This window comes from Trachinotus anak, unplaced genomic scaffold (genome assembly GCF_046630095.1).
Source record: "Trachinotus anak isolate AG129_WGS33_773 ecotype Australia unplaced genomic scaffold, CSIRO_AGI_Tana_v1 ptg000014l, whole genome shotgun sequence".
NCBI classification, from domain to species: Eukaryota; Metazoa; Chordata; class Actinopteri; order Carangiformes; family Carangidae; genus Trachinotus; species Trachinotus anak.
The window spans coordinates 4469263-4481232 of NW_027273865.1; the positions used below are offsets into that span (position 1 = coordinate 4469263).

General features: G+C 41.2%; 1 protein-coding gene across 1 annotated transcript in view; it reads left to right on the forward strand.

Moving 5' to 3' along the window:
- The window catches only part of LOC139632081 (sodium/potassium-transporting ATPase subunit beta-3-like), a 29812-nt gene extending 26203 nt beyond the window's left edge, over nucleotides 1-3609 (forward strand). Inside the window, exon 7 of the mRNA XM_071496823.1 lies at nucleotides 2091-3609. Within this exon, the coding sequence (XP_071352924.1) occupies nucleotides 2091-2258 (168 nt within the window). The 3' untranslated portion in view covers nucleotides 2259-3609. The remainder of the gene's footprint in view (nucleotides 1-2090) is intronic.
- The last annotated feature ends 8361 nt before the right edge of the window (nucleotides 3610-11970 follow it).

An 11970-nucleotide genomic window follows, 5' to 3' on the forward strand; every position in this document is an offset into this window, starting at 1 on the left:
GGATGAATGAAGCGAACTCACGGGGGGAGTAGAAGGGCCTGCAGTTTATGATGAAAGTTTCCAGGTCGGGAGGACAGTGCTGCAGGATCACTGTCACGTCTCTGCACCAGCCACTGTTACCATAAAAACAGATTCCTCCACCTTTCGTTTTGCCGGACAGCTCTGTGTCGCGATCCGCTGTGAAGAGTTGGAAGCCGGCCAGCTCCAGCGCAGAGTCCGGAATCGATCCACACAGCCACGTCTCCGTGAAGCACAACCGGAAGATGAAGAAAAGTCTTTGTTCTCCTGCACCAGTAGCTGAAGTTCATCCAGCTTGTTGGGCAGTGAACGCACCTTGGAGAGAAAGATACCTGGGAGCGGTGTGCGAAGTCCGCGGCGGCGGAGATGCGCAAGCGCACCGGCACGTTTTCCTCTCCTCCGGCGTTTCACTGTGAGTGTAACGGTCAGTGCACCTCTGACCAAAATGTCCAATAATTCCACAGGTGAGTTGATAAAGGTGGAGAAAAATCCTCTGGAGTTGTTTCTCTGATGTTAATGAGCTCTTCTCTGGTGAAAGAGCTCCGGAAACCAAGGCAGAAACTGAATTTACAAAGAAAATAAGGCAAAAAAGTGCGCACCAACACACTGAGGCAGCCATCCGCGGCGCCCTGGCAACTGGAACAAGTTTGATGAGTCATCCGCCCCTCCCCCTGTCTTGTCTTCCCTGCCACAGCCACCACCGTCTGGGCCCCCTGTGGATTGCCCCATCCCCACCTCAGCTCCACTTCACGCATCACTCAGCTCACAGTCACCCTGTACTTCCACCACATTCCCTGTCCACTGTCCCTACCCCTTGACCACCACCTCCAGCACACAGTCACCCTGCTCCAATCTGTCCCTCACAATAAACCAGGTGAGGAGGGAACTCAGGAGGATCAAGCCAAGGAAAGCAGCGGGTCCTGATGGCATCAGCTCAAGGCTCCTGAAGTCCTGTCCAGACACCGCACCCCAAGGACTTCAACAGCTACAGGCCAGTGGCACTGACATCCCACCTGATGAAGACCCTGGAGTGGCTGGTCCTTGTTCATCTTCGGCACCTGGTGAGCCCATCACTGGACCCACTTCAGTTAGCCTACCAGCCTGGCATTGGTGTAGACGATTTCCGCAGGCACAAACATCCTGAAACCACCCCAGTGAACATCCCGGGAATGGACATTGAGATTGTGGACTCGTATAAGTACCTGGGTATTCACCTGAACAATAAATTGGACTGGACTGACAACACACATGCTCTTTACAAGAAAGGACAGAGCAGGCTGTACCTGCTACAGAGACTCAGGTCTTTTGGGGTGCAGGGGGCACTCCTGGAGAGCTTTTACAAGTCTGTGGTGGCATCAGCCATCTTTTACAGTGTGGTCTGCTGGGGCAGCAGCATCTCCACTGCTGACAGGAGGAAACTGAACAGGCTGATCAGGTAGGCCAGCTTTGTTCTGGGATGCTCCCTGGACTCAGTGGAGGTAGTGGGCGACAGGATAATGGTGGCGAAGCTATCATCCCTGTTGGAGAACACCTCCCACCCCATGCAGGACACTCTGACAGCACTGAGCAGCTCCTTCAGTTCTGCTGCACCCACGGTGTGTGAAGGAGAGATACCGCAAGTCTTTCCTTCAAGCTGCTGTCAGACTTTACAACAAACACTGCACTCAGTAACCATGCACACACCAGAAACAGACAACTCACCACCATAATAACCTCACGCATCTGTCAATATCCCACAACACTGCAACTGTTGTTGTAAATATGTAATTTTTTTGGATCTATATATTTTGTACATTATTATATTGTTATTATTTATCTTTCTAAATATTTGTTATTGCAGTTTCTTGCAGCTTTCCTCTTCTCTGCACTGCCACTTGCTGCTGTAACACTGTGAATTTCCCCACTGTGGGACTAATAAAGGCTATCTTATCTTATCTTATCTTATCATTTTCTTTTTTTGAAAACACATTGTCATTGTATTTAGAAAATTCTGTTGCAAGTGGATAAAGAGCTTTTGAAAATTCTTTGTCTCTTTGTTAAACCTACCTCTCTCTCTCTCTCTGTCTTTACAGCCTGACTATGTGCAGCCTCTGGTTGCAGTCAAGTTGTTGTTAACAAAGGATGACTATAACGTCGAACAAACGGTGGAGTGTAAAGTCAAGGGTTCAGACCTACGCAACAATGACGATCGGGACAAGTTTCAGGGTCGTGTCACTTTCCGAGTGAAAGTGTCAGAGTAACCGGGCCTGCCAGTTACCATGGATACCACAAACTGGGTTTACACTGGAAATGATGCTCCAGTTCAGGACAGAAAGTTCAGGACAGTTCAGGAGGAAAGCAGATATGGACCACTGAGAGATACAGTTACACTGCTAGAACCCTCCATATCTTATCCTAACCCCAGTCCAGATCTTTTACTTAGTGGTCCAGATCTGCTCCTCTGTAGAAACTAGATTGACTGTGGTTCAACCTGTTCAGACAGTCAGAGCAGATCAGGTCTACTATAGAGGCATGTAAGCCATCTGTATAATGATGTGTTGTTTCAAAATGTATAAATGTGATGCAAGAAAACAATGATATGATCCCAGTATAAGGTGACTTCACCACAGAAACAGTAAAATCACACTGAAATCACAGAGACTGAAAACTAATGTTAAGCGCTTCACTGGTTAGTCTACAATTTCAGTCGACATTCATTTGGTCAGTCATCAGATTACTCAACCTCCACCCTAAAATAGCAATGCCAGGACATGCTTATATAATATTAATGACATTTATAGCAATGTACTGAAGACCTGCGATTATTCTCAGTTTTCAAAGTGAATCTTATGATGAACATTTTTGGGTTCAGAAATGAAAGCAGATTTTAAAAAGTTCTGCAGCAGAAATCTGGATTTGTGACCAATTCAGACATCTCAGTAGTGTTTCTGTGTGTGTTTTGGTGTGATGTTTACTGATAGTAATGTAATCACCTGTATGTAAACCTTGTAGAATAAACAAGAACAACAAACTAGTATTTATTTTATGCATACAACTGCCAAACTATTTTCATTGTTTCAGTCCACACTTTTCATAGATAAATAATAATATAGAATGTCATGAGTACAGAATTCATAAATGTGAATTTCACTTAACTGGTGACGTTAGTGAAATTCACTAACGTGAATTAGTTACTGTCTGAGAGCAAAGCTTCAGTGTTAGCCCCATTCCAACCAAATGTTGTACAGTTTTTTTCACATAATTCAAGCAAGTAATGTTGTGTGATTATTCAACAAGATGACATCATCAGCAGAGATCCAATCAGCCTTCAGTAAATCTGTTTCATCATCATGTCTCACTGCTGTGTCAACCTACTCTGATGTTTTTTAGTTTCTATCCTAAATGAAACAGTGATGTTTCTGTTTGCTAGATGAAGAAAAACAAGAACCATGACAATGCATCTGCTGTGATGCAAATAAAAGATGGAGATCTAACAGTCATTTTTTTACTATAAAATATGTTTCAGTCAGGTTTTTTAGTCAGGTTTAGCTGGATCATAAATTTCACTGCACAATATGTATGTGTAAATGACAATTAAAAATGTCAAGTTTTTTTGTGCTGTCATCATGTGACCTATCATGTGACTGTTCCTCACCAAACTTGATAAGATGAAATGTTTGCATTGAGTCATTAAGAAAAAGTGAGTTCCTATTGGCTGACTGATGCTGATGCTAATGTTAATCATGCTGATTCATACCACTCCGTAGCTGTGCACTGGTAATGGTAAGGAGGATCCATAAAATAAAACATATAAAAAACATATACAGTTAAACAATGCAAACTAGTAGGCTATTGTATAATTGTTTATTCTCCCACATGTGAATTACATTTGAGTGCCGTATGGCCCTATATAGGGTCTCAGGACAGTATGGATGGATTTGAGAACAGGTCCTCAGATGTTTAAACCAGAGCAGCAGGTAAGGTTTTTTTTTAGTTTTGTTTTTTTGTGGGAGAACAGATACCAAAATTTTAAAAGGGGAAAGACCAATAGAAGAAAAACCTGGCCTGGTAGTCGAGTGGTTAGGGCGCGTACAATGTGAGCACAAGACGCTCTTAGCAGGCAGTGGCCGGTTCGACTCCTGACTGGCTCTACTCTTTCCTGCAAGTCATTCCCCTCTCTCTACCCCCTTTCCTGTCAGTCTCCACTGCACTATAATAAAGGCACAAAGGGGGGGGGTGAAGGAAAAATTAGAAGAACAAAAAAGAAAAATACGAAAAGAATTAAAGCTGCCCCTCAACCTGAAATTGCAAATACAGTTTCTCATACATAAAATTATGTTTATTTTTGTTGTTGAGTCAAGATGAGATCATCACAGGCCTGTGGAGAACAATGACCAGTGAACAGATTCAGTCCAAAAGGGACTCTGGTGTTCAAGCCTCTCTATCCAGACCCTTTCTTGTCTTTTTCTTTGGTTCTATGTCCATGTGGCAATCCATGACAGTTACTGAACAGAGTGTACCTGGAAAAGTTTAATCAGAGGTGTGTTCAATCTGCCCTTCCCAGTGTTGTAAAGATGTTGTTTTAGTCTAGTCAGCAGTGTCTTTCCAGTCTCCCCAACATAGAGGAGAGTGCAGCTCTGACAGTTGATACAATAGACCAAGTTCTTACTGAGGAGGGTGGATGTTTCCATAATTAAGGCTCTGGCTCCCCCGTCTGGGTTAAACAGGTACTGTTTCTGTTTGAAGGCCCAGTGGCTGGCATTCCTCGTCACCATCTGTTGTCTGCCAAATTTGGCCCTGACCAGCATGTCTTGAGGTTTGTATTCTCGTTAAGAGCTGATATGACTCTATAATCATGGAAAATTCCATGATCAGCCAGAATTCTCTCAAAATTGCTTTTAATTTGACTCTGTAAAGACAGGTAGGGGGTTGAATAGGTGGTGACAAGGGGCACAAGCCTCTCTGGGCCCCCACCTTCATTCCATCCCCGCTGCAACCACCTGGCCACCCCAATTAAAGTACTGTTAATTGTGCCAGTGGGAACTAGGGCTGATAATGTGCCAGTTTTGATGGATCCGAGGAACCTTTTGGAATAGCCACTTTGTTTGAGGCTACAGAAGAGATTGGAGATGGAACTGTGAAGGCCCTCGGTCTGGGATACAATTCTGTGAAATCTGTGAAGTCAAAAAGAATCAAGACTCTGCAGATCTGGGATGTCCTGAACCTGGCATCCAGCTGTCCCCAGGCAGGTTGGCAGCTGGACGGCAGGGTGAAGGGTACCACAGAGGAATCATCATCTGCGTCATCATCATAATCTATCAGTTTAATCCTTCTATGATATAGATGAAGGTCTCTGCGCAATTATTCCCTATTGTGGGAGTTGGGGGCAAGACCAAGGAAATGTAGACTGGGAATGGTTAAGTTTAGGGTTATGCGAGAAAAATTTGGACCACACCGCTAGCCAGCACCCACCATCTCAGTCCCCTGCGGTAGACACCCATGACACCCACCAGTGCCCTGTGCATACATATTGTATATTGAGGTATTGTGTATTGATGATTCTCCCCATGCAGTCTATGTGACCACACAGTTTGGTTTATAGAGCCAAAGGCAAGGCACAGGCCAACACGTCTCTGCATCGTTCCTTCAACCATGTGAACATTTGGCACAAGAAAATTGAAGGGGAGGAGCAGTATGAATATTAATCTTGTTTCTAATTAAAGAGTATATAAGCAAACTCCATGGATTATGAAGCATGGTTTCCAGTCTCCTGAGAGGTGGTGACGCAATTCAAATCACTAAGTCGAATTCCTATTGATTTTTGGAACACATCATTAGTAGTGGTCCCCAGGATCATTGAGTGTTTGGACCATTATCACTAGACACTCTCACCAAAGGAAGGCCCTGCCGAAAGCGATCAGGTCTTGGGGTGTGTCCCATAGCCAGTTAGTTTCTCTTATTAAGTTCCCTGTGTTTCCCTTCTGTCATAGCTGTCAAGTCAAGTGGATTTTATTCATTAAAATACACTATATTTATTCAAATAAACTGCACCTGACAACACTAAGTTTTTTGTTTTTTTTTCTGGGTAATAGTACAATAGCCACGATTGACAAATCAGTGCTCCATTGCAGTCCTCATAGCTTGCTAAACGTAGGTGGAAGAGTCCTGAAACTTTGTGTGTTTTTTTCCTCTGGTCCAACTAAAGGAGTGTGCCCCTAGGGTCTTCCTGTCCTGTTGTTGGGTTGGGGTTTAGGGTTGGGGTTAGGGTTAGGTCCTCATTTCTCACTCATATTCAGTAATTTGATGATCCTGAGGCACTTCTTACTCAGAATGAGTGATTATCTGTGTTATATAATTTAACGGTTCTCACTCATATTCAGTAATTTTGAGTTAACTGTGTTCTAAAAATTCTGTTTCATGCCTGCAGACCTTAGAAACTCAAATACATTATACAAATCACCCAAATGTTGATTCTGAACGGTATTCACTCATACTGAGTGATTTTCAGTTCACTGTCACCGAAAATAGTGTTTCAGGACTGCAGATCTCAGAAACTGAAGAGCTTCACAAAAATCACACAAGTGTTGATTCTGACCAATATTCACTCACACTGAGTGATTGTCAGTTCACTGTCAAGGAAAACTATTGTTTCAGGCCTGCAGACCAAAGAAACTGAAAAGCTTTACAAAAATCACACAACTGTTGATTCTGACCAGTATTCACTCACACTGAGGGATTTTCATCTCATTGTCACCAAAATAGTGTTCAAGACTGCAGAAGTCAGAAACTAAAAAGCTTCACGAAAATCACACAACTGTTGATTCTAATCAGTATTCGCTCACACTGAGTGGTTTTCAGGTGACTGCTCTCGAAAATTAGTGTTTGATGCCTGCAAACCTCAGAAACTGAAAAGCTTCACATAAATCACACAAATGTTGATTCTAATCAGTATTGACTCACACTGAGTGATTTTCATTTGACTGTGTTCTAAAATTACTGTTTCATGCCTGCAAACAATTACAGAACTATTGATTCTCAATCATTATCATATCATTCTCAATCTGATTTGACCTGTCTGTGCAATGTGACCTAAAAGCAGGGATTCATACCTGTCAACGTAAAAAACTGACAAGCTTCATGAGGATCAGATAACTTTTGTTTCTGAGAATTATTCACTCAGCCAGAGTGATATTCTGTGCAATGTGAACTAAGACTAGTACTTCATGACTGCCAACCTCAGACACTCAAAAGCATCACAAAAATCACATAACTGTTGATTATCAACAATATTGACTCAATCTGAAAGATTTTTTGTGCAATATGACCTAAAATCAGGGAATCATACCTGTCTCCGTCAGAAACAGAAAAGTTTCACAAAGACCACAGAACTGTTGTTTCTGATCAGTATTCACTCAATCTGAGTGATTTTCTTTGTAATGTGACCGAAAATCAGGGATTCATGCCTGCCGACCACAGAAACTGAAAAGTTTCACAAAGACTACATAACTGTTGTTTCTGATCTAGTATTCACTCAATCTGAGTGATTTTCTGTGCAATGTGACCAAATATCAATGAGTCATGCCTGCAAATCTCAGAAACTCAAAAGCTCTACAAAGATCGCATAACTGTTGTTTCTGATCAGTATTCAGTCAGTGTGAATGATTTTCTTTGCAATGTGACCAAATATCAGGGAGTCATGCCTGCCGACCTCAGAACTGAAAAGTTTCACAAAGATCGCATAACTGTTGTTTCTGATCAGTATTCACTCAATCTGAGTGATTTTCTGCGAAATGTGACCAAATATCAGTGAGTCATGCCTGCAAATCTCAGAAACTCAAAAGTATTCACTCACTCTGAGTGATTTTCTATGCAATGTGACCGAATAGTAGTACTGCTTACATGCCAACCCCAGAAACTGAAAAGTTTCACTAAACTGTTGTTTCTGAACAGTATTCACTCAATTTGAGTGCTTTTCTATGCAATGTGACCTAAGAGTAGTACTCCATACATGCCACCTCAGAAACTGAAAAGTTTCACAAAGACTGCATAACTGTTTCTGATCAGTACTCACTCAATCTTAGTGATTTTCTATGCAATGTGATCGAATAGCAGTGTCATGCCTGCAAATCTCAGAAACTCAAAAGCTCCACAACGATAGCATAACTGTTGTTTCAGAACAGTATTCATATCCGAGTGATTTTCTTTGCAATGTGACCTAAATGCAGGAAATCATACCTGTCTCCGTCAAAAACTGAAAAGTTTCACATAGATCGCATAACTGTTGTTTCTGATCAGTATTCACTCAATCAGCGTGATTTTCTGTGCAATGTGACCTAAGCGTAGTTCTACATACATGCCGACCTCAGAAACTGAAAAGTTTCACAAAGACTACATAACTGTATTTTCTGATCAGTATTCACTCAATCTGAGTGATTTTCTGTGCAATGTGACCAAATATCAGTGAGTCATGCCTGCCGACCTCAGAAACTGAAAAGTTTCACAAAGATCGCATAACTGTATTTTCTCATCAGTAATCACTCAATCTGAGTGATTTTCTGTGAAATGTGACCAAATATCAGTGAGTCATGCCTGCAAATCTCAGAAACTCAAAAGTATTCACTCACTCTGAGTGATTTTCTATGCAATGTGACCTAATAGTAGTACTACTAATATGCCAACCCCAGAAACTGAAAAGTTTCACAAAACTGTTGTTTCTGAACAGTATTCACTCAATTTGAGTGTTTTTCTATGCAATGTGACCTAAGAGTAGTACTCCATACATGCCACCTCAGAAACTGAAAAGTTTCACAAAGACTGCATAACTGTTGTTACTGAACAGTATTCACTCAATCTGAGATGATTTTCTGTGCAATGTAACCCAAAAGCAGGGAATCATACCTGTCTCTGTCAGAAACTGAAAAGTTTCACAAAGACCACAGAACTGTTGTTTCTGATCAGTGTTCACTCTGAGTGAATCTGAGTTATCTTCTCTGCAATGTGACCTGTGCAATGTGAATACAATGACAATAAATTGACATACAGTAGGCCTACAACATGGTTGCAGTATAGTAAGGTTTCAATTACTCACCCATTCCATGATGCTTTGCTAATCCCCTGGAAGTGATAGAAATCTCAAAGGGGGGACGGCATTGGCACTCCTCATGAGATACCTTGCACCTGCATGGGCACCTTTGCACTCGTAGTATGAGGAGTGTTGATAGCTGCTTTAGACAGTCCTCAGAGTTGATGGATGATTTTCCTATTAGATCATCCTCAGTGACAACCCCTGGTGGAGTTGGAAAGTTGAGTGGCTTGGTATATGGAGGCGTCATTTGATGGAGGTTTTATGTCAGTGATGTCATGAACTCTCTCATTTGCTGTGATTATTGGCAAATTGTCAATGCAAGGTGGTGCATCCAGCACTCCACCCATCATGTCAGAGCATGAGATATATGAATACATTATCACATTTAAAAGTCACCATGCCGGTTCAGCCACTAATCATTCCACACTGGGATGGATATACCTATATTTATGTAACACACATCTACAACATAAGCATTTATACATAAACATAGATATTTATATGGGATAGACATATACGTCAACATATGAAATTGTTCCACTTTCTAATAGCATTCTTATATAATTTTTGCATATTTGTATTTTATACATTACGAATGCCATCTGTTTGTTTTGCAAACAGATTCAGCTGTTCTCATAGCACCTCTTGCTGTTGTAGTTGTAATGTTACACAGAAATGAATAATCACAAGTTCAACAGCAGATCATTTTAACTGTGCCTGTGTACAATCAGTGTAGCTGTTGGACACAGTCATGTTTCCTTTCATCATAAAATTGTTTGACCGTTAAAAGTGAATTTGGCAGGGGGTTTCATATGCCATTTTTCTGTGGTGTGGCAAACTCAGAACTCATATGTTTTTCTGCTTTACAGAATCTTTAAGCTCAAAGACATTGTAATGCATACAAACTGTGCTCTGATTTTCCGACTTAATGGACCGGAAGCACATTAAGCATATATTCTTTAATTATGCTAACCAAAAACGCAAAATTAGATCACTGGATTTCAGTGTTGAGGCACAGTTACATTCATCGTTTTCGTAAAGGCATAGGCTACTAACTTAAAAACCTGTTATTGAATCACAAGACAGTTTCAGAACTACAGAGACACATAGCAACACACCTGCCTGCATAGCAGCATGGGACTAATTATATCAATTAAATTACAATAACTGATTTGTCACTTTCCCTGATGGTCTGAATAACTCTCTGCTGCTGTCATGTCTAGAGTTTCTATGAAGCAGCAACGTCATCACTACTTTTTCTAACTGTATTTTTGTATCTCTCATTGAAACGACCATTTGGAAAGGCAAGGGAAGGGAGAGAACGCATTAGTTTAACAAGGAAAAATGGCTTTACTAAATACACATTGAATGTTAGGTAACGCAGAAATGAACTTTTGAAAATCATTCATTCATTTTTTTTCATTAATTTTCCATACCGCTCAGAGGCCCGGTCATGGGGGTGGAGGCGCTAGAGCCAATCCCAGCTGACATTGGGCGAGGGCGGGGTACACCCTCAGACTGATGGACTGGAAGAATGTTTTTTATTTTTATTTTTTTAGAAATTTTTGGGCATTTTTGCCTTTATGAGATAGGACAGCAGGAAAAAGTCGGGTCGGTCGGGACGATTCCCGATAACCGGCGACTGCAAAAAAAACAAGCTCATATGTCACACTTACAAGCCACTCGATCATCAGGTTACCACTGCTTAAACAATATTTTAATATCAGGAGGAAAAAATCAGGAATGTAGAAAATTTATGAAGGGTTGCTATGTGGGGTATGGTTCTGATATCGGGCTGTTATTGTGAATTGGATGAATAGTCTAGAGAGATGTAGTCCAAGAGTAAATTTTTCCAGAATGCTGTGTGGATGGTGTTCCTTTATTTCCAATTCATGAGGATAGTCTTTCTAGTGATGGCTAGGGCAATGAGCTGATGTGTCTCCTAATAAGCAGAGTGAGAGGGAAAGTGGGATGTAACAGCCAAATATGGCAGATAGTGATCGTATGACTTTTTTCCAAAATTGGTGAATGGGTTTGCAGTGCCAGGTGGCATGAATGTAGGTGTCTGAGCTGTTTTGGGTGCAATTGGTGCAAATGTCAGAAGTGAATCCCATTATAAATATTTTTTGCCCAAGGTGTAAGCTGTATGGAGTACATACATACTGAGATTTTAGAATGAGAGTTGAGAATGACAGTTCCAGATTACAGGCTGTTATGTTGCATTTTGCTTGTATACATGACTTAAGTTGTAAGTATTCTAAGAAGTGGTTGCTCTCAATGCCATACTTCTTGGTCAGATGATCGAATGAAGGCAGTTTATTATTATGGAAGATATGCTTGAGGTGTGTGATTCCTTTTTCAGCCCAGGTGCAGAAGTTAAGTGCTGCTTTATCGATTAGAAAGTCTGGATTATTCCAGACTGTCAGAGTCACTGATATTGTTGGTGTTAAGTCTGAAATGTGACTGTCTTAGATAATATTTGTTCCATGTGTTATCTGAGTGGCAATGGACACATTTGCATTCACGCTGCTAAAAGAATGTGGCCACATGTGGCCCAGAGCGTTTGGTCTTGGTGATTGGATCTCAAATGTGTCCTCAATATGTCCTCGGTACAGTCACAACTCTACTTAGAGCAGTCTACTTGTGATTGGATCACCAGAGATGGATGTTAATCCCAGGTCTTAACAGGGCCTATGAGGTCCACAAAATAGTGGTTTTCCCTTTAAAGTTCTGACATGGTTTAATTTTTGGTCATATGTATTATTATTTGAACATTCAGTGAAACACTAAATGTTCAAATAATACATCAAAGATTAGAGAAAAAGTCCAAAAACTGAAAACAGGTTTATGTGTGGGATTTTTTTTTTTTCTTCTTTCCTCTCCAAATT